At 38.1% G+C, this 22,207-nt stretch overlaps 1 protein-coding gene across 13 annotated transcripts in view; it reads right to left on the bottom strand.

Annotated features, from left to right (window-relative positions):
• The window catches only part of ESRRG (estrogen related receptor gamma), a 627,347-nt gene that overhangs the window by 204,741 nt on the left and 400,399 nt on the right, over positions 1 to 22,207 (bottom strand). The window contains exon 1 of one of the 13 annotated variants that reach the window (XM_045455768.1): positions 21,303 to 21,659. The exons of 9 other annotated variants lie outside the window; for them this stretch is intronic. Coding sequence is in view for 3 of the 4 variants with exons in the window: in XM_045455758.1 (XP_045311714.1) it covers positions 21,307 to 21,362 (56 nt within the window). In the remaining variant the exon portion in view is untranslated. Of the gene's footprint in view, positions 1 to 12,653; positions 12,757 to 21,302; positions 21,660 to 22,207 lie in introns of those variants that run through there. 3 more of the 13 variants (XM_045455758.1, XM_045455759.1, XM_045455760.1) reach the window with 3 other exon arrangements.

The following is a 22,207-nucleotide window of genomic DNA, read 5'->3' as shown; positions in this document are numbered from 1 at the left end:
TCAGAAAAGCATAAGACTCTTGATCTCGGGAGTTGTGAGTTCAAGTCCCACATTCAGTGTAAAGATTATTTAAATATATAAAGCTGAAAAAAAAAAATAAAGACAGCTGAAACTGAAAACAAGAGAAACTTTTCTAATCTGCGAGACTCTGTACTTTCTCCTTCATAGTTTCATTTCTACGTGTCTCTAATCATAATAATTAAGTATTTATATGTTTATAGTCCTATACTTACCCTAACATTCTAGGCAGGAAAGAAAATTGCAAGTGGCTAGGTTTCTGTCTTTACTTTGCTTTCCCCTTTGCTAATTTCAGAAAGTGAATCCAGCAATTATAAGTAGTGGGAGACTGATAAGGACTCACACATGCACGAGAAATAGGTTCAATTCAAGCTTCCCTGACTAATCCTTATTATGACTCATTTCAACTTCAGAATTTGTCGGTTGAGGTAAGAAGCTAATTTGGCCTTGAGAAGTGAAATCTCAGTTTGGTACTTTCCTTCTAGTGCTACTAACAACCCCATTATCAAGAGCAAAGTAGGAGGGGCATGAAATATTTACTGAGAGCCCACTCTCACCAAGCATGTTTTGCATGCTATTTTATTACATCATTCAAGTTAACATATTTTGAGTAACAGGATAAATTTCTCTGGCTTCCAAAGGCATGGTTTGTACCATAGTATCTTACATCCCAAAATAAGGTGCATTATTTTTACAACCCGTACTCAATATGATCCTCAAACCATCACCCCGAGATTAACAGTAGGACATTCTGCCAGATCTTGACAGGAAATGGTAGCAGAAAGGCCCGGAGAGAGATTTCTCCTAAATGGTCCTTCTGTATGCACTCATCAACAGACCTGTCTCCTCTCTTGCCATGGGCTCTGTCCCATCAAATACAACCTAGTTTTAGAACATAAGAACATAAAGCACATAAAGAAATCAGGCATCAGGGCGCCTGGGTGGCGCAGTCGGTTAAGCGTCCGACTTCAACCAGGTCACGATCTCGCGGTCCGTGAGTTCGAGCCCCGCGTCGGGCTCTGGGCTGATGGCTCAGAGCCTGGAGCCTGTTTCCGATTCTGTGTCTCCCTCTCTCTCTGCCCCTCCCCCGTTCATGCTCTGTCTCTCTCTGTCCCAAAAATAAATAAACGTTGAAAATTCTAAAATCTTAAAAAAAAAAAAAAAAAAAAAAGAAATCAGGCATCATGCCTGGGTCAGTTGTGGCACCCCGAAACAAAAGATGACAAGGTCAAGCTGACTGTCTTCAGTCTGAAAGTAAATACCACTCTATTACCAACCTTGCTTTGGGGAAACCCCAAGTAGTCACCTTACCTCCCCACTTATAAGCCCATAAAAATACCCACGATTTATTATTACATCCTGCTCCTTCCCTATGAATGGGGTAATGAAGTTCTTTATGGGAGGCTATTAAGGAGCAACATGGATGCTACTATTTGCTACTTATCCCGTATAATTAATAACACCATAACTGTTATTAGAGTGCAGTATTTAGAGAGGCTAGCCTTCCATAAATACAGCTGATTTGACTAAACTGTCAATGGCAGATTTCAAGAAGAACCACTAAAAAGGACATTTACTTTTGAAATATATAATACGCTACACAAAGGCTTTTATTAACATTTATTTCACTTATTTTTTTGGTTCTAATGAAATCATTAGACTTATCAACTGACTACATAATTATAAAGTCAACATTCTTAAAAAGCAAGTAGTAACACTAATTAATTTCCTTCTGGGTATTTCCTTGACAGCTCATGAAATTTCTCTTTTAAAACTCCTTGCAAATATTTGGGTACAAAGCTTTCTCTAAAAGTTGATATCCACATCTTTAAGTACACCTTCAATGAAAATACCGATCAAATAAGAGTAAAATTAATATCCATATTATGGATTTTCTGCTCTTACGAGAGAGAATGAAAGAAGAATCTGTAAAATGCTAAAAAGTTATGTTTATAGCAAGCACCATGTGTTAATACATGTTCGTGTACTACGTTTCCACTGCTATTTATGGAAATAAACATACTCTAAACTCTTCATCTCATAACGAATATACTTTTTAAATTCATGATCTTAGGATAAAGTGAGTTTTCACATGTTCCAGGCAAAGTGGACACAAGCATATGATCTGACAAAACTATATGCATGTGAATTATTCAAAGATCATATAAAGCCAGCCCTGTCCAGATTAGATGAGAGAGGTGTTGTTATACCTATTGTCAGAATACAAAAAAAAAAAAAAAAAAGAAAAAAAATAAAGATAAAACAGTACTCAGGAGGACTCTTGTTTATAAGTCTTAAATAAAAGCAAAATTTTAAAAATGAGCACTATAAGTCGTGGGGAATAACAGCAATTAAGGCCATACTTCAAAAAAAAATTATGTTCTCACACAGATATATTTAACATTTTTTATAAAACATTTCCTTACTTTGTACATTTATGGAGCCTCAAAATATCTGTAAGTGTTCCCTGAAGTTACCAATTAAATACTGAGCCAACTCCTATTCTTGAAGTTAACCACTACCGCTAACACATGCGTGTTACTTCTAATTAATTCATGTGTCTGTCAACTTTGTCCTCTGCCTGGCAAGAGTAGGCATTCAATCAGCAGCAAACAGTATCCAAGTGACTCTAGGAGGAATAGACTTTTTCAGGAAAAGGTAATTTAAGAAGAATAAGTAAAAGTCCTTGTTACTAATTGTGGAAAAATATAATCTTGGGGGGGATATTTTTAAAATGGCATGTTTTCAAAGCTGGGGGTGGGGGTCATGTGATTCAATGGAGGAGAGAGAAAGCTGGGAGGTCAAAGCAGGAAATGCCAGGCCAGAGAAGAAGGACTGAACTAGCTGAATTGTATTTAATGCCCTTACATTTTACGGAGTTACTTGGCTTAAGACAAATAGCTCATTTAATTTGGCACCAGAAAATGGTTTCAAATGCAGATAAAAAGGAGTCTTCTCAAATACTTTTTGGAAAGAGGCATTATAAATAAATTTCCTTGAATAAAAAGTACTTTATTTGAACAAATATGAAGTGGGTTACTGGTTCTATTTTGAATTAACACTATGATTCATTTTCATGCATATTTCGCTCCAGATAGATGTTGCTTATTTAAGTGAAGGCTAGAGCTTTACTGGCTCAAAAAAGCAGACCCATTAACTTTACTTTGCAGCTGAACTAATTCAAGTGGGCCAGAATGAACAAATCCTAAGGACTCTAGTCTATTCTTGAACACAAGACGTCACACCCCTTTCCGTACAAATAGAACCAGGGGAAATATTCACAAAAACATTCTCTTTTTCATGCTCTATCAAGCTTCTTTTTGGGCCTGAAGTTAAAAAATTAACAGGCTAGATAACACATTATCACCCTCTCCATATATCTGTATTAATCTATAAAGTAAAAAACAAAAAAATGTGGATAAAGAATCATAAATTACTTTAAGTGAAGTCCCCATTCCCATGCTAAATTTATATCATCCTTCAATGAGTCGTAGGAAAGAAAACAGGAAGAGTTTGTTGCAAATCTGGATACTACCAATTCCATTCACAGTTCTAAACCTTCATTTACAATTTAGAGTATTTTTTTTTAATTTTAATTCCAGTATAATTAACATACAGCATTATATTACTTTCAGGTGTACAATATAGTGATTCAACAATTCTATGCATTACTCAGTGCTCATGATAATAAGTGTACTCTTTCTGTTTTTAAAGTAGTCTCTATGCCCAACCCGGGGTTTGAACTCACAACCCTGAGCCCAAGAGTAGCATGTTCAACCGAAGTTAGCCAGCCAGGCACCCCAAAACCTAGAATTTTTTTTATATAAACTGATATTCCTAGACTTCAGAGACAAGTACAGCCTTATAAACCCTTCTTGTTAGATCCAAATGATAAACTTTCCTTATTTCAGTAAAGACTGCATTTCAGTATAAATGACTTATTTGACTCCAGTTCACAATTTACGTAGTTCATTTTGCATTAATCAGGTAATTCCTAACCATGTGGTTTATCCAGATGCCAAAATACACAGCCATACATATTTTTCTATGATTGAAGTCCTTCATTTTATATTTAGTATATATATATATATATATATATATACACACTCATGTGTATGTTGACTTCGGTAAGCATGTCTTGGAGATAACAGCTAACTAACATATTTCTGACTGGCCACATATGCAAATCAAAATTAACACAGAAATTCTAATTCTTTTTCTCTCTGGTGGAAAAAAAAAGAGGACACAATATTGATAAATCACAATTCACTAAAAAGTCAAAAGTGTTGTCCCCACACATACAAAAAACAATCATCTGTTTCAGAAAGGATACACAATTGTTTTACAACTGCCAAATCAATGCCTACAAACATTACACTTCATCCGTTTCACCTATGCTGAACGTCTCCAAAGGTTCCCTACCTGAAGCTGGCCATATTTTAAGTGCAAAGCAGGCTGAGCGCTATCTAAATCTAGATAAAACTCATTGGTTTGTAATCTGCACGATGATCTATACATCTAAATCTATATGCAAATCAAATGCTTTCGTGCATTGGAGCATTCCACATCACCCAGGGCTAAGGGAGCAGGAGAGAGAGGTGCTTTCCACCTCTTCCCCTGTTACTCTTCTCCTTTCCCTCTATTTATTTATACTAGCTACCTAAATAATTCACACTGCCTGCTTTTCAGCCCGAATGTTCCTCAGAAGAGGCTTACAATGAGCTATTGCAGTCACCAGATGGACTCAGAAAAGCAGCAGGTGGGGCAGATGGCAAGGCGCCCTGTCTGATGCTGCTTGCTTCGGCATGGACTGCATTTTCCTTCCAGGTACATTATCATCATCCTAACGCTGAGCGGTGTGTAGTTTGGGGGTGGGGTGGAAGTGGGGCGCTGGCAAATCCTTTACATGCAATACTAGAGGAATCATAAATTACCAGCTGCCCTCTTCCTCCCCGCCCCCCACCCCCGGCAACCCCCGATGTTTTCCGCTGTTGCTTTGTTAGTGGGTTGTTTTTTCTGTTTGTTTGTTTGTTTTCTAAGACCACGGTGAAGGTTCTGCGATGCATTTTGGCACTACGCACAAGGAAGGACGCATCCATTTCAAAATTTTACCTCGGCTTAATAAAAAAAAAAAAAAAAAATGAAGAAAAGAGGATTAGAGAGAGTGACAGCAGAAAAGTCAAGAAGACTGTGGGGGAGAAAATGTATTTTCACAAATATTTTGCAAACACCACAAATGAAGCGAAAACATAGGTGAGGTGATGACTCAGCTCACGTCTGCAGTGTCTCACAGAAAGGTAAGCTGCCCTTTGCAGATACTGAGGGGAGGAGAGAAAAACCCCATTTTTATAGCCTTTTGCCATTACAGAAAAGACTAGCTATCCCCAAACTGGGACAACTCTGTCTTCTGTTTCTCCAAAAGTGTGGCATTTCCCTCCCGAAGTCTGTAACTCTATGGTACCAGAACACACAGAATTCGCCTTGCCTATCACATGCACTCAGAAGGTTGCAACATCACGATGCCAAGATCATGAGGCAGTCACTCAGTAACATGAAGTATACATTTTAATTGAGCATAAACACTTGACAAAAGTTCTCCGGAGATATTTCTGGCATATTCCGATTGGCAATGGTACCATGGTACCATGATTTTAATCCTTCTATAAACTTAACTGATGCCAATATAAATCTTATTACCTAACTTCACCAATCATCTAATGATAAACACCTAAAAATGCGAACAATCATTTTAACGACCTGAAGCGAACCCATCTGTATCTTCAAAGAAAATAAAGAAATAAAACTGTTTAATAAAAACACACCCACTGAGGAGATGCTGTAGAGACAGGCGAATCAAAATCCTAGGCTTTGGGAAACGGGAAGTCTGGACAGACAGTAGCTGTGAAATTACCTCAAGATTAAGGGTAAGGTTTTCTTACAAAAACTACCTTAAGAGTCATTTACTTTGATTAGAATGAGTTTACCAAGTCAAACCTTTCCTTCAAAGTCAAACCACATATAAACCCTCCAGGGTTCAAATATATCCCCCTTGCTGTCCCTAGGACCTAGGAGATTTTTTTTTTCTTACATGATCTTTTAAAGCATTTACTCTTTTTTCATTTCCAGTCTGAAAAACAAACCAAATGTAAGGAATTTAGGGTGCTTGAAGATGTAAAGGCAACTTTGGTGATCAAATCTTCAAAGGCTTCATAAGGAAGCAGGGTCAAAATGGCTTTTTAGCCACACCAGACTTGACTATTCTAAGACCCCCAATCACACTCTTGAAATATTCAGGATCTGAATGTACAATTCCTAGTTGTGTTCATGGCGCTAGGTTCAGACCAGCCCTAAAAAGCCATAAACCAGAAAACCAGGATGGAAGTTTCAATTTGCTTAAGTTTTAAAACTCTTGCTCCCTAAATTCCTGAAATCATTTTCTGAAGACTGACTCAAGGTTAAATTGGAGGGCGTACGTATAGAAAGCCGCACTTTTAAATGTTTTTTTAGGCATTCAAGGTCACTTTATATTTTTTTTATCATTTATTTCAGGATCTTAGTGCCCAGGACAGTGCCTGTACACAGTCAAATATTTTTGAATGAATGATCAAGAAAATGTAATTTAATGCACTGAATTGATTACTTTAATGATTAAAAAAAATTGCAAAACAATGCATGTAATCTTTTTGATGCAACATGAAAAGTTACTGTAAGCAATTTGATGCCAGAAAACTGGTTATGAAAAATACACTTCCAAAATCAATGTTAAACAGATATCTTTTAAACTTGATTTCATTAACTATCATTAAACTATTTGCCCACAACCTAATTAACATATACTACTGAGGGTACTGAATAATACTAAACAGAAGGGAATGGGCATTTCTTAGAAAGAAACACATTATGAGGTCAATGCTTATAAGTTAACACTTAAAGATAGTAACTGTAGAATTAAAACAATTTTAGAATTTATATATTTCATAATTATTTGGATATTTTTCAGTGTATTCAATGTGTGTTAAGACTGACACAATTACACCAGCAGGCAACAGTCCTTCTAAAATAAAAAGCAGTAAAGTCTCAGCTAAAAAAAAATTGCCATTTTAAAAATAAAAAACAATAAGTATAGGCAGTGGGTAAAGGAATAAATAGGTGATTACAATTTAAGGCCTGGATATAAAAGATAATAAAGGTAATGTATGATACCAGATGTAACTGAAAGGGAATGATAACCATAATTGTGATTTTTAGCATTTCAAAATTATCCTTTAGTGAAGTACATATGACATTCTCAAACAGATCCATCTTATATAAATATCTATAGTTAAACATATTTTTGCAGAGTCAGAAATGAGGGTAACGATGTATCATATACATGCAAAAAAACCCCTACGTTTGTTTTACATGTGTTGAAAGAATAGTTCATGCATGCATACCTCTGTATGTGTGTATGTGTGTGTGTGTGTGTGTGTGTGTGTGTGTGTGTATCTATCTATATATATATATACAATACATTTTCTGTAACTGGTTATTTCCCCATTTCAAACCCCCTTCTAGATGTGACCAACTCTTAAAGTTCTACAAGTTCGTCTAAACCTAATAAAACACAGATATCCAAATTTAAAAACTTTTTAATTTTATCGAAATGTATAGTGTGCTATAATTAGCATAATTCAAAAATATAAATATATTTTTAGGTGCCACTTTTCTCATTCCTAAACAAATATGGATAAAGTGACCCAGATACCATACATTTGATGCAATGCTCCATTTCTTATATTCACTGTGACTTTTTTGTGTGTGCCGGCTGGCTTTCTACAGGTATCACTGATTGAAAAAAGAATTTGGGGGGAGGGTGTACGATCTCTGTGAAATTACTTATTTTACTTCTTTGTGGTTTACCTACCCAGGTGAAAAATATAAATTAAGTCATATAATTAAACCCACAAAAAAAGCTAAGGATAAACCAACCAATATTATCCAATGCTATCTTTTAAAGGTTGGAGATACAGCTTATGGGATGACCATCAACTTTAATTACTAAGTAAGGACAGTACCTTTGCAATATTAAGCTGTTATTCAAGATTTATCCAGATCACTTTTGTTCTCTTGTGCTTTTCCCCTCTGAAAGTCTAAGAAGAAATTTCTACATAAGTTTTGAGTTTATAGTTTAAAAGAGAGAGCGAGAGAGAGAGAGAGAGAGAGAGAGAAAGAGAGAGAGAGAGAGGGCATGATCCCTTGCAGGCAGGCACCTAAACAGAGCCATTTGCATAGTTCATTGAACACTGTTTAGTAAACACGAAGTGTAGGGGACCACAGTGGCTTCTGTCTTCTAGTCCTGCCGTCCTTTTAAAAGCAAGGCAGGGGTTCTGTTTTTAGTACACACTTTGGTTCAGTGTTAATCCTGTTTTATGTTGTTCACACCTGCTGCTGACTAGCAGCCTGCTGATGGGCTGGGGCTCACGCTGCTCAGAGAAATCCCACTAACTGAGAAGCTGGACAAAAGCTACTTGTACAGAGCGGCAAACAAAGCCTGGTCAGGGTCCAGAATACAGGACGAGCCGACCCCACGAATCTTTCCTCTCATTTGCAAATAAGGTTCCGATGTCCCAAGTTTACCACCCAACAGTAAATGCAACCAATTACTCTTGTTTGAAAGAAAGGCCGAATCCCATTGGCTTATTTATATTCCTCAGCTTTGTACGACTTCTGGGGAAAATTCATGCCAATACAGTTGTTCTCATCAGGTGTTCGTGCCAGCCATCCTTTGTGTCCTGACCAAAAGAATCCGTACCTGAAGCAAACCTAAATATGAATTTAAAACACCCTACACTCAACCTTTCTATTCACAGAATTTTACATCCAAAATGGACAGAGATCCAAAATATATGTTCTGCCATCAGTGGCCACCGTGTGACCAGGACAGTAACTTGGATGCTAAGACCGCTCTCCCCCAAGCCTCCCACCCTGCACTGCGTGTGCCTAATAGCAAACATCAAAAGGAATGACTTCTTTTTTGATCTTAGTACCAGCGATAAATCAAATTCAGTGCCACAGACAGGGGGGAAATGCACTACGGAGGAAAACTCCGAGACTGACAGTAGGACCAGTTGGAGGCATTCGCTCAATCAAGTTCCGGTAAACGATGCCCACCCTCCTTTGCTCTGAAACAAGATGTAAGCTGTCGTCTGCTTACCCAGAGGGAGAAAAACTTACCCGGTCCTGACGTGACCCCAAGTCAAGATGCACTTTGTGCTGACATTTCCAGGAGCAGCACTGTAACCCCTCTCTCTCCTACCCTTGGACAGAGCCCATCTCCTTCCTCCCTGGGAGCCAGACTCTGCCCACAGGTGGGCACAGAGAGCCCCGGCTGGTCAGCACAGCACAGCTCCAATAGGAGCAGCTGCACATCTGGGGGGGTCAAATGGGGACTCTGGGATCACTCTGTCACAGCTCCCGAAGCACCTCTGCCACCTGCAACAGCCAATAAAGCATCGTGGGCTCCCCGGCCAGCTCAGGGAGTTCTGCGTCTGCCTAACCCACAGTGGTGCAGGCAAAGTGCTAATTAGCAGATCGAGGTGCTGTTAATGAATGAAAGTGAGGATGAAATATTTGAAGCGTTGGCATCTTTTCCCCAATTTGCTTCCGGTTGACCTTTGGCAATATGCTCTTTTTGGAGGGTCAGGACTGGAACCTCCTCCCTTGTTGGTACCATGCTGTTCCTGAGCAGAGGAAAAACTCACATGGATTCTCAGGCAGGTTAGCGACAACAGGTGAGAATCCAGATAAATGCCTACTTTTTCAGTGTGTATAATACTTGGGACTTGGGAACTCTCTGGTAGTGTTAGAGAAAAAAAAAAAGTTGTTAAATGATACCGTGATATACTCGCCTTAACTGTAGGCAGAATTCACGTGTCTCCCGTAACCTGACACAGCCCATCACAAAATAAAAGAAAAACAGAACAGTTGTCGCTTTCAATTTGTCTACATAATATGAGCAGCATGGGAATGAATTCAATTATTACGTTGAATCACATGAAAATGCTGATATTTGACCATTTTTTGACCTAAAAAAATGGCAATTTCGTGTGGTGTCACCAAATAGAATTAGAACCCCGTTGCCTCGCTTTCATGCAAAAAAGGCTGAAATTCTGTCGGGGAATTTCACGATTCCAAACTTGACTTTCCTATGGATTTGCCCTCGAATGCTACCTCTAGTTTTGTTTTTGTTCTGTTTCATTATAATCAAAGTGGGGACCATTTACCTCAGTATGTCTTTAATTTGAACCTGTCATGATTTGGGGTCCTCAGGCCAGAGGAGCCCCAACGTTCACTGGAAACGCCAGTTTTGCACACACACGATGGTTCACATACGCAGCGCAGTGCTGACTGTAACACTCACTCTTTTGAGAGGCCATCTCATACAATGGGCACCTGCTTCACTCCAAAGCGCCAAGACCGTGCCACGATGGAACAGGATGGAACATCTCATCCTGGAGCCTTCACCAGAGGACTTGAACCATGGATGAGTTGGTTTGTCTGGTTTTGTTCCCCACCCCCCACCCCCCAGCGACTTTGCAAGTTTGCTCAGGACAGAAAGATTTCAGGGTACCCACAGGAGCGGCGGCTCTCGGATCCAGTGACGTTCGGTGTTTCGCGTGCAGCGTAGCTCAGAGGGCAAAGCAAGCCGTGTGCGTGATCGGGGGTCTCCGCCCGCCGCCTCGCAGGGCTGCTCCTGCGCATGCCCGCTTCCGAGCCCAGGGAAGACCACCTTACTCTGATGAGAGTGCTTTCCTCAGGCAGGAATTTTTATTTCGGCTGGAATCTTAAACCATTACATTTCCAGCGATGCATTTTTATGTTTACAATTGACATCTTCATAAAAGAATGAAACCTTTGAGCAACAGCTCAAAAGCATGAAGGTTGCCCGCAGTGGTACTTAAATTATTTTACACCTAAATGGAGCCCGGTTGTTTTTAGTTAAAATTTAATAAACCTTAAACTGATGACCTTTCTTCCGCAGAAAGGCCCAGAGTTGCAAAAACGAACTTTCCAATGAAATATATTTTAAGGAACTAGTGCTGAACAAAGGGCTATTTAAAGCTGAACGCTTTGTCAATTTATCAGCTTGTGAACATTCTGTTCCTGAATTCCCCACTGCCGCTGAATGTATAGAACGGTGGTGCCTTGCTTAATCGAATACTATTGATTCGAGTGTGTCACAGTGATCTCATTGAGAGTAATCAATAGTAATCCAAAATCAATCAATCTGCTCTTGCACTATCATTTATCAAATCTGAATACACCAAATTATTTGTAGGCGTCACATTACAAAGAAGAGAAGAGGGTTGAGCTGGTCAAGTTAATGGTTTATATTAAGAGGAAAACCAATACCCCTCTCTTTTTAACGGGAGGTGCTTTAAAATGGGCTGTGGCTTGGGCAAATACGTTCCTCCTCTCGCTAAAGTATCCTAAGTTTACAATTAATCCCGTTCCGGTCCCGAGAAAAAATAAGATTTCTTACCCAGGGCTTTGCTGTTTGAGTACAAGTGGCATAAACTTACACATGCCCTAACTTACTGAATAACAGCACGCTAGCATTTTACAAGTCTGATAAGCTAAGTTTCAAATGCCTGTCTCCCATCTGCTGGAAAACAAGGGGACTCGTCTGACACAGGCCATAACTGCATCTTCTAACATCAGAAATGATGTTTAATAGAATTGGAGTGGAAAAAGGGATACTTAATTTCTCCTGAGAACGTACAGCATAGATGCACCTGCTTATCAAAGAAGCTGCTGTTGAGGCTGAAGGTTCCTTTATCAACATGTTCACCTGTAATTTAGTCGAGGTAATAAATCCTTCTATTCATTATGGCACACTCAAAAGCACCCCTACTATTTAACTTGAATGAAAAAAGGCACAGAGTGTCTAAAACATTTACTTTTGCTAATGTAAAAGTGTTGGCATTTTACTTCATTCCCGATAAGCTGGTGCCAGTGGCGGTGATTATTCTTTTCTTATTCAAAGCCTATCAGCATTTCGAAAAGCTCTCTCAATCTTATCAGGTGTATGAACAGCACAGTTACTGAAAACAGTTTGTACTGCTCCTCTCCAAGCTATCTGATAAACCCCCCACTAACTAACTGCATTTACACACACTCACACAGAAGTTGTGTCTTCCACGCCCTATAGCCAGATTCCAGTGTGCCAGGGATTTTTGTGCTGGGACATTAACTTAACAAAAATGTCAGCAGTGAGTGCCCCAAACTGACAACAATCAAGAAAACACCATAAAAGCACTCAACTAGAATGTACAACAAACAGAAACACCAAGGAAACAAAGATGGAAAGTTGGAGGCAATCTCTTTGGAACTAGAGAGGGGGTTAACATACTGTGTATGCAGATAGGGACGAACATCACGTACTTACCTTTTAGCAAAGTAAATCATCCTTTAGCACAACAGATGAACAGAAACAGAAATTTTAAGAGAAAATATTGCTGCAAGTGAGAGGGTTGAGGGATGTTTTTTGGAACTAAGCAGGCATTTCCCCCACATTTCGGGTTATCTCAGTGTGAAGGCAGAGAGGTTCCATAATGTAAGCAAAGTAAGACAATAGACAATATCACCGAACTTACCCCATAAACTGGAGACAAGATAGAAAGCAAGGCTGTCACATATGGTGACCACATTCTCAGGACAGATTTTCCAATCATTAAAACCCTCATAAATGCTCTAGACATTAAAGTTTTGTTCACTATAAGGAAATAAAAAAAAAAATAAAAAAAAATACAATTTGAGTGTTTAACCTCTTAGTATTTTTCTCATTCTTCAGACTTAACCAACTGAACAGTTCCATACAAAGGTACGAGGAAGGAATCATCATCCAGGCTAACACAAGTAGATGATCCGCTCTCCATTTCTATCTATTAAAAAATGCTTATACCAGTTCATGGTTCGTACGAATTGAGAGACGTACCTAATCATTTATGGGTAGCTCTTTGGAGCATGAAAGACAACAATGACATTTATAGAACATAAGAGAAATCTAAAACGTACTTGAACAACTGAGTAATGGATTTCTGACCCTGGGAAAGAATGTCTGCTTGGGCTTCTGTGCATAAATTGTCCATTTGTTCCTCACCTCCCTTTGCGGAATGGCTAGGAAAGAACAGAAAAAGGCGGCCACATGCTCCCACCTGAGCCCAACTCCTGATTCTGTCTAGACTCCAAGAATAGAATGAGTCTTTCCTTAGATGTGTAGAGCAATAAGATGAATTGGTCAAGTATGTAGTTCAGTACAATTCAGCTGATGGTTGCTTTTCCATCTGTGACACTATGATCCCATGACTGATGAGGCAGGTCTCATTTAAGTCTATGGATAAAGGGATGCTTCTGTCATTTACTGGCCCCAGCACCAACTGTATACAGTCTCTTTCTCATAGGAAACAGATGGAATTCTCGTCAACCATATGCATCGTTCCCTTTCTATGGTCATGGACAGTTGGTTACAGGTATAATATTCCCCCTCAAAATATCAGGTCTGTTTTAATAGATTAGTGATGATGAAGAAAGCATTTAACTTCTGGAGAAGTTAAAGTTCTATGATCATTTGGAATTATGGAGGGCAAAGGGCAATCGATTGAACAACCTCACATTTGAATTTTTTTCTCTAAATAAGTACGTTGGTCTCTATAATTTTTCATATTACTCGCTATTTTTGGTAACTCTGGATATAATCTTAGACACTCCTTTCAAAGCAAAAACATTCTTATAAATATAAAATGTAACAGTATCATAACTGCCCTGGGGAAAAAAAAACCTTTTAAAACATTTAAACTCACATTATATTAAAAACAAAGTAAACATATTTATTGAATGTGTCTTCTATTTAAATTCTCAAAAGCCATTATCAATAAGTAAAATTCTTCCTAGAATTAATGAAAAAGGAATTTTCATGTGCAAGGAGAACATTCTGATCATGGAGGAGAAAGAAATTAATAAGCTTCTATTTTCTGTGCGTAAGTTCTTTTTAAACTTTCATTTTTTGCATTTTGAATAAGGCATAAGAAAAGAAAGCACAAGATTTTTTTTTCTCAGAAAACGTATGCACAGTGCAACAAAAAGAGATGTCCCTTGTTCAAGATGGATTGCCCAGGCTCCTTCTGACCCTCCACTTCTTCAAGTCTTTATTTACTTCACACATAGGAGCAACTGAGGTTCGCCACTTCAGAGACTTTTAAAAAATAAATCCCTTTGTTACTTCCACAAAAGCAGAAAGATCTGAACAAGTTCAAGTTATACCCCCTTTTTGTGTGTGTATGCAAAACTCATGATTATCAATGCTATCTGCATTCCCACAGAGTTTTAAAGAGAAGGAAGCAAGCAAGCTGGTTTTCATTACACTTCTATTAGCCATCCATCTCTGGTATAATATGAGAATTTATCGGTAGCTTCCCTTTTATTTAGTACCATCTTAACCAATTGTTTGCAGAGAAGGTGTATGAGGAAGCAAAGTCAAATTGACACATTTGTGATATGCCTGACAGCCTTCAGTATGCCCAGTATTAATTTGTTTTCTTTGGCTAGGTAAGTGTTGCCAAAGCATATTACACATAATGTGTACTTCCAATCAAAATGATGAAAAGTATATATGCAGTTTTGTTTCACTCAAAGAAACATGAGAATGCACAGAAGAATGTATATGACAAAGACTGCCTTTCATAATTAAAATATAAATTTAGTTTCAAGTTCTCTCTTTTTTTTTTTTTTTTTTTACAATGAAATCTAATCTTAGGTAGGCTGTCCATGAGTTTAACACTGTAAGTATTAAATAGATTCTAAGTGCCAGAGCCACGGCCATAGATTGCATTTCTAATGGTCAGTGCTGAATGTTACATATCTATATTCAAATGCACAGAGAGATCTATGCCAGGATATTGAAATGGACTTTAATTGACCAGTGAGAAGTCAATTTATTTAAAACTGCACCTTTTCTTTTAATGCTCTGCCCTAGTGAGCTCTCTTCCAAATATACATTCATTGCCATAAATTATGATGGCATAACATTTGAAGGAATCAAAACATAAAAAGCACGTTTCCTCCAAACATTTAAAAAAAATGTTTAATTAAAAAGGGGAATGGATACATGCATGTGCCCCGCATGCACGCAGACACACACACACACACACACACACACACACACACACCACAAAATTGAAATCCTTTCAATTTGATGGTTTTGTATAATTTGCTAGAATTTGGAAAAATGCTGAGAAATATTGTCCAAATCAGGAAAAAGAAACACCTGGCACTTCTGTAAAGAAAAAGTAGAGAGGAAAGATGTATTTGCTAAAACTCTGAATGGAAATTATTTTTAGCAGCTGAGGTTTGCTGGATCGTAGAAAGTAGAAGTCTAAAATGAACTGGAAACCAGAATAAGATGCCAGGTAAATCCTTCCAAAGGCAAAGCCTGTCACTTATCACCCTCAGATAATAAAGAAACTAACTTGGGTCTGATGGATTGGCATAAAGAAACAGCAAGATTTAAAAATAAAATAAAATAAAATAAAAACAACCAAACATTAAATGGGCTCAAGGGTTATACATACAAGTAAAGGTAGGAAATGAATCTGGGAATTTAAACAAGAATATAAATAAGAACAAGAATTAAAACAGAAAGTGCAGTGAGGTAAATGTTCTCTCTCAACATTCATTCAGATTTGCTAAGCAAAACCACAGGTCTCTAAACTTACCTCTTAGAGTAAAATTCAAAAATACTAAAATCTGTGATGTACTTTAGAGAAATATAACGCTCATTAGTCTTCTATAGTGGCTTTCAGCAAGAAAAAAAATAAGAAAGTGACATATTTATGTAATGCAGACAAATAAAAGTCCTCTTTTGCATTTATTTGGGAGCTATCATGTTTACATTCAGATATATTTGTCAAGCCTCTGTATAAAAAAAGAATGCAGCCAAGATCTGATTCAAAACTATTTCTTGGATATGGGCCCACGCCATTAAATTATGCCTTTAATATTAGTAGCTTATTTCCTATTTTACAAATTATTTATGATTACTAGATATTGAATTTAGGAATGATCATAGTTAGAAAATTCATGAAATCAGAAACAAATTTACTTATTAGGTTACCTGTTACCTGTGTTTCTATACAGTTCAACCAATTCAGTTTAAAATCGGGACCTGGCAAATACCTGAAATCCCAGCTCCAGGTTAAAATCATGCCTGCAAATTTAGCTGGCAACTAATTGGTTAGAAAAATACTTGAGATTCACTTTGTCATATGAAGGTATTGTGAACACTCTTAGCAGCATATCTCTATTCTACGCATATACGCCTTCCCTTATAGGTCCGTACTTCATTCATACCATACAGGCACACACACACACATGTGTGCATGCTACCGACTGCTTTGGATTTTAAAGTGCCGTGTGTGTATTTGTGTATTTATAACTGTATAGACCGTGTACACGCATACACACATGGCTATGAAAATAATCCATAGCAAAACACATAAAATGCAGTAAGAAGAATGTCAAGCAGCAGAGATGCCTGGTGTCATCCCTGCACTATCAAATATACACATAAGTATGATTGGAGAAAGAGAACCTAAATATTTCACTGTCAGAGAATGTAGAGAACTGCAATTCATTTCTATCTCCTGTGCTTTAGGACAATGACAATTTAATACAAGGCCAGTGGATGTAAAAGAGATAAAAACTGAACACACTGGGCCAGTGTAATCAAAGATTTTCTCCAGAGAGCTGGCTAGGGCCGGAGCTCATATGCACTTATAACAGATCAACGTTGTATTGTTTCTCTCTTCCATGAATTTGCGATGAAGCAAAATTTCAAGCAAAGCTTATCTACTGCAATGACTTTAAAGTTCTGTCGAAACACCTCAAACGCTCTCCTCTTATTTCAATGCTTAATAGGTGGTTCTAGAAAGTTTATTTGCTATTCATTGGTTTGGCAGAAATCACTGCTATCAATTGCCACTTGTCTGAAAAAGTATCAACCATAAGCAGGGATTTGAATTTGTTTTATGAAATCACATAAGCAAAACCTTCAGGGCTGCGCAGCACTTTAAAAGTAAAACAAAGAAATATTTTCTTTAGTCACTAGGCTAAAACAAATGTTGAGGAATTTTTCACGAGGGATACGGACTTGAGACTGGGAATTATGCCTACCTTCCAAAAGAAGGGTCTCTTCTTTGTCTATAGTTCTTGCAGGAGTAAGGTATTGTGAAAGTATTGTTAAATAACCCATAGAGAAGTTACCTGCCCTCTTTGATGAATAGCACCATGTATCTAAAATTAATTGCAAAAGTATGGCCCAGCTAATGAGATGGTCCTTATCTTTTCTCAGCAAAGGAAGCACAAGTATTTTTCTGCTGGCTCAATATTTTATAAAAATGCCTAAAGTGTTATTAACTAACTAAAAATCTGATTAAAAGACCTCAAAGACACAAATTATCGTAAATTCTAAAACCTGGAAAACCTGGAGGTAAGCCTGATTTCCTATATTATTTCTTTTTTAAACCTTAATTTCTTTTCTTTTTTACTTTGAAAAGAAAACCAAAAAAAATCTTTTCTTCAGCTTCTATTAGCAATTTTAAAAGCTGAATTACAATATCCTTTTTTATAAGATGGTCAGTATATATTACAGGTCAGATTAAATCAAAGAAATATATCAAAGGCCGTCAATTTAGAATTAAAAAAAAAAAAAGAACAATGATACCTTATTGGGGGGAAAACACTGGAAAAATGATCATCCATGCAAGAGAATTAATGGATATCCACAAGGGCTTTGCTAATAACATGGGTTAATTACTGCTGCAACACTAGGCTCAGTAAATAAAGCAGCAGTGCCATAAACACATTAAGATGAGAAACCATCACTATAAGAACCAGCCAACACTATCACCCTTGCCTCTGCCCAGGAAAGGGAAAGCTGTATTCCAGCCCTTTCTGTAAAAGGAGGATTTCTAAACTTACCACCAAATGTATATAAGGTAATACATAAATGCACTGACACAAAGGGCTGGGGAAACATGGGGGGCCCATCATTTCCTCACCACTCCCATTCAATATTTATTCCATTAACTCAGGGACACCTATTTTTGCTTATTCCTAGGAGAAAAATCATATGTTACATAATACACACTGTCTGGACATAGTTTGGGATATGTACAGTGGTTATTATATTTTCAGAAAAACAGAATTGATCTGTTCTCTTTAGTGCTGTGATGGGCAAGGTTACAAGACTCTCCAGTCACCCCTAAGTGCAAGCTAGTTGTCACTTCCAGCAATTTACAAAGAAATCATCTGAAAACCCCACCTACACCCCCTACCTTTAAGGCTGCAGGTGTTTTCAACAGATTTACAGAATAAAAACAGGAGGAAAAGTAGTATGAGCTCCAAGTCTGGAGTTTAGGTATTCTTTCTTAGAAAAATAAACTTAAAGTATCTGTTCACAGTTCTCAAATAATATCATATCTAAAGTGACTTAGGCAAGCTCCTCTTAAAAAAAAAAATCGTATCTGCTCTGATTTAGGCTCTCTGTTGTTGTTGTTACTGTATACATTTTTCCTTCCCGCCTATTTTTATCTCATATATTTTGACATTCTAGTATTACTTTTGGATAGTTGTGTTTCAATCTATGGTAGCTTTTAACAAGGAGAGATGAGGCCAAGGGGAAAAAAAAAAAAAATCAAAACCCTGACGCAGAAAGAGTGGACCATACAAAATAAAACTTGTTTAGCTCCAAACAGGTATTTCAAAACACAAATCTGTTTCATTTGCAATGCCTGGATTTCAACCATCAGGCTGAATTCACTAAACTGTTCCCTCCTCGCCTTGCCTGTTTTCGAGTGTTTCAATTGCCTTTCCTTCTTCCAACAGCTGTGACAACTGTTAAAACAGTCAGTAAAATTAAGTCCGCTCTATAATCCTGTAGTCAATGTTACATTTTAATCAGAGGTTGAAAGGGATTCATGTGATGAGCACACTCATTTAGAATGATTAGACGGACACATATGTCAAAATGAGCAGATATATTATTTTCATCTATTTATGCTATCAGTTATTACTGCTATTAAATGTGAAACAAGCTTTCAAGTATTATGCTCTTTAATGTGCTGGCACATTTCCTAAAATAAAAAACACATAGTTATAGGTTAACATTTTAGGCTCTCCTAATGGTGGTCAATAAATTGTATGAATCTTTTTCAACAGCCTCCAAAACAGAAATTGTCTAATATTTTCCTCTGAAACTGCATAACTCTGGTTTCATTTCTGTGTATACACACACGTGATAGGGTTTAACCCAGTACAATTACTATGAATATTAATAGCATGTATAAATTCTGTGGTTTATTAATTGAGACAGAGAGGCAGATGCGTTGCTTAGCATTAGATCTTTCTGTCTGTCCAGTGAACCACGTAACCATCAGAACTGCATCCAGACAATAAATCTGTATTTTTTAAAGATGACTTTTAATTGAGCCAAAAAGAAAGCTAGTTTGAATCTTGCGCCAAAGCCAAAAGGACATGTGCCCTGATTTCATTTAAATGCATCTGCTTTAAGAGGCTTATCTAAACTAATTATTCAAATTAGCTATAAGAAGTTAAATTCAAGAAAACTACTTTAAAAAGAAGCCTCTGGGGGATTTTTAAAGTTTGTTTTGTTTATTTATTTATGGGAGAAAGTTCAGAATCTGGGTGAGCTTGGATAACGCCTCCTTCCTGAGAAGACATTCAGACTCGCTGATTCTACAGCCCAGGTGCACCAACCTTCAGACTACACTTGGGTGGGCAGTCCTACCTTTGTTTGTTTTTCATTTTTATTTTCACACAATTTAAGGTTGTTTCTTGCTTCGAGTGTTTCAAAGTGTAGCAGGCACAACCTTCCAATCTTTCAGTTCCTCCCTACGTCCATCTCTTGGAGAATATACCTTGCGTGAGTGTGTATGTGAGTGTGTGCGTGTGTGTGCATGCACGTGCGAGTGTGCATACACATCTATGCACACAGTCACACTCATACAGACACGAGCAGGCACTAAGACTGCAAATCACTTTTCATCTCTGACTTAATTACAAAGCAATGCAATATGCAGTCACTAAGGACAGCTAGTGGACATCTACCTATAATGCACTACCTCGTCTTCGAGAGTTTTAGATTTTCTTCACAATCTATAGAGAGATGTTTGCCAAGAGCACTCTTTTCAGAATTATAACAGTTGGTATTACTGTAATGTGAAAGCAAAGCAATATAACTGACTCAACAGAAAGATGATCCAGTGACAGCTCCCGGGGTATACTAATATTTTATCTTAACAGTGCGTTGAAATTAAGTTTATGACCTACTCGTTTACTCAAGAATGCCAAATTTACTTGTCCTACCCCCCATACGCTTCTCCCCCACCTCTAGGGTTCCAAATACATATATATACCCATATGCATAAAGATATTCATAAATACGAATTAAACTGCGTGTAAGAACAAAAGTACTTTTCTCTATTTTCTGGACATGAAGCATGGCACAAATCCACAATCTGAACATCGTCTATTCAAGGGGAAATTTTAAAAGTCACTAGTGTTTCTTCTTTAGTTTTTTCTCCCCTTAAATATTTATAATGTGTGAAAATCTCATGTTACTTAATGGACTGATTTGTCAGTTAAGTGCCGACTTAACGCTAACCATGCAAATAACATTATTCTAGCCCTGAATTGCATAGGGCTAGTTTTTAAATTGTTCTCTGAAGGAGAATTAGTAAATGTGCAATTTTGCCTCTAACTCTGCGCGGTAAGAAATGACAGGGAGCTGAAAATATCTGTCAAACTGCAAATACATAAGAGGCACTCAATAGTATAAATCATTTTGAATATTGTATTTTAAAACATCTTTCCTTGGGAAAATGGGTCCTAGTAAAAGATGCATTTTAACAGTTCACTAAGCATTTGTGCCAAGTGCCTATTCTTAGCACCTGAATAAGAAGTGACTGTCACACAGCTGTTTTACTGACAGTCACTGAGCTTTGCCTCAAAGGTAACATTGTAGTCAGAGAACAATTCTCGACTTACTGAATTAGGAGATCACCCTCAACACAAAAGGCACAAGACAGACACAAACAAGCACTCGTGCACACAAAATACCCAGGGCATTACCTGAATCAGTGTGCAAAGATACATTCCGTCCACACACACATACACACCCCCCACGCGCACCCCCACGACGAGTTTTAAAAAAGGAAAGAAAAAGGTACCTACTCTTCCTCGTAGTGCAGGGAAAAAGATTCAGGAAGGCAAAGTTCTACCGAATCCATGTGCGACCGGCAACCATTATTTGTGCACCCCAGCTATAAATCAAAGTTTCCTTGACAAAGCACAGTGCAATTAACACAAATGTTCTCCTAGTGACAAGCCTATAGGCACAGCCAGTTGGGACCAAAGCTCTCACACTCTCCTAATCAAGGACTTAAAGCCCCGATTGGAGCTTATTAATATGAAGTAGGGCTTTACATATGCAGTCCCACCGGCCCAGCCGCGCAGCCGATTGGGGGGCCTCTGCCCAATCAGGAGGGAGGCGACGGGAGACTGCACGGAGCGAGCGGAGCCAGGCAGGTAGGCAGGGTGCAGAGAACCGAGGGGACTGAGAACCGGCGGTGGGAGAGAAAAAGGGAGCGGCGACGCTAGCGATCGAAACGCTCCCAGCAGATAACTGTGCTCTCCTCCCCCCCCTTTCCGTCTGTCTTTCTTTCTTTCTCTGGGAAGCTACGAAAGACACATAACTAACTTAACTCTCTAAGCACTGGAGGGATTTGTCTTTGGTTTCTAACCTAAGACCTACTTTGCCTTGAAAAGAAGAACTCACGCACACTCTCAGTTAATTTGGGAAAGGATTCCGCGGAAGGTAGAGAATTAAGTTTGTCCTGCCGTTGTGTGTGTTTTCAACCCCTGGGGGCTGCTTCGCATTTAGTGCTGTACTCTCCCATTTATTCGTAATCGCGTCTTTTCCTGCTTTCCTGATACATACTGGGCATTTTAAAAATCAAAGGCATTCTTCCAAATTGTTCGGGCATGTGAACCCCTGGGATCGTCATCTCCGAGGCGGAATGCAGTTTTGCACAACTACAGAAGAGGAAATAGTGCATCAGTACAATTTGAGGGA

This window comes from Leopardus geoffroyi, chromosome C3 (genome assembly GCF_018350155.1).
Source record: "Leopardus geoffroyi isolate Oge1 chromosome C3, O.geoffroyi_Oge1_pat1.0, whole genome shotgun sequence".
NCBI lineage: Eukaryota > Metazoa > Chordata > Mammalia > Carnivora > Felidae > Leopardus > Leopardus geoffroyi.
This window is presented reverse-complemented; position numbering and strand designations above follow the sequence as displayed.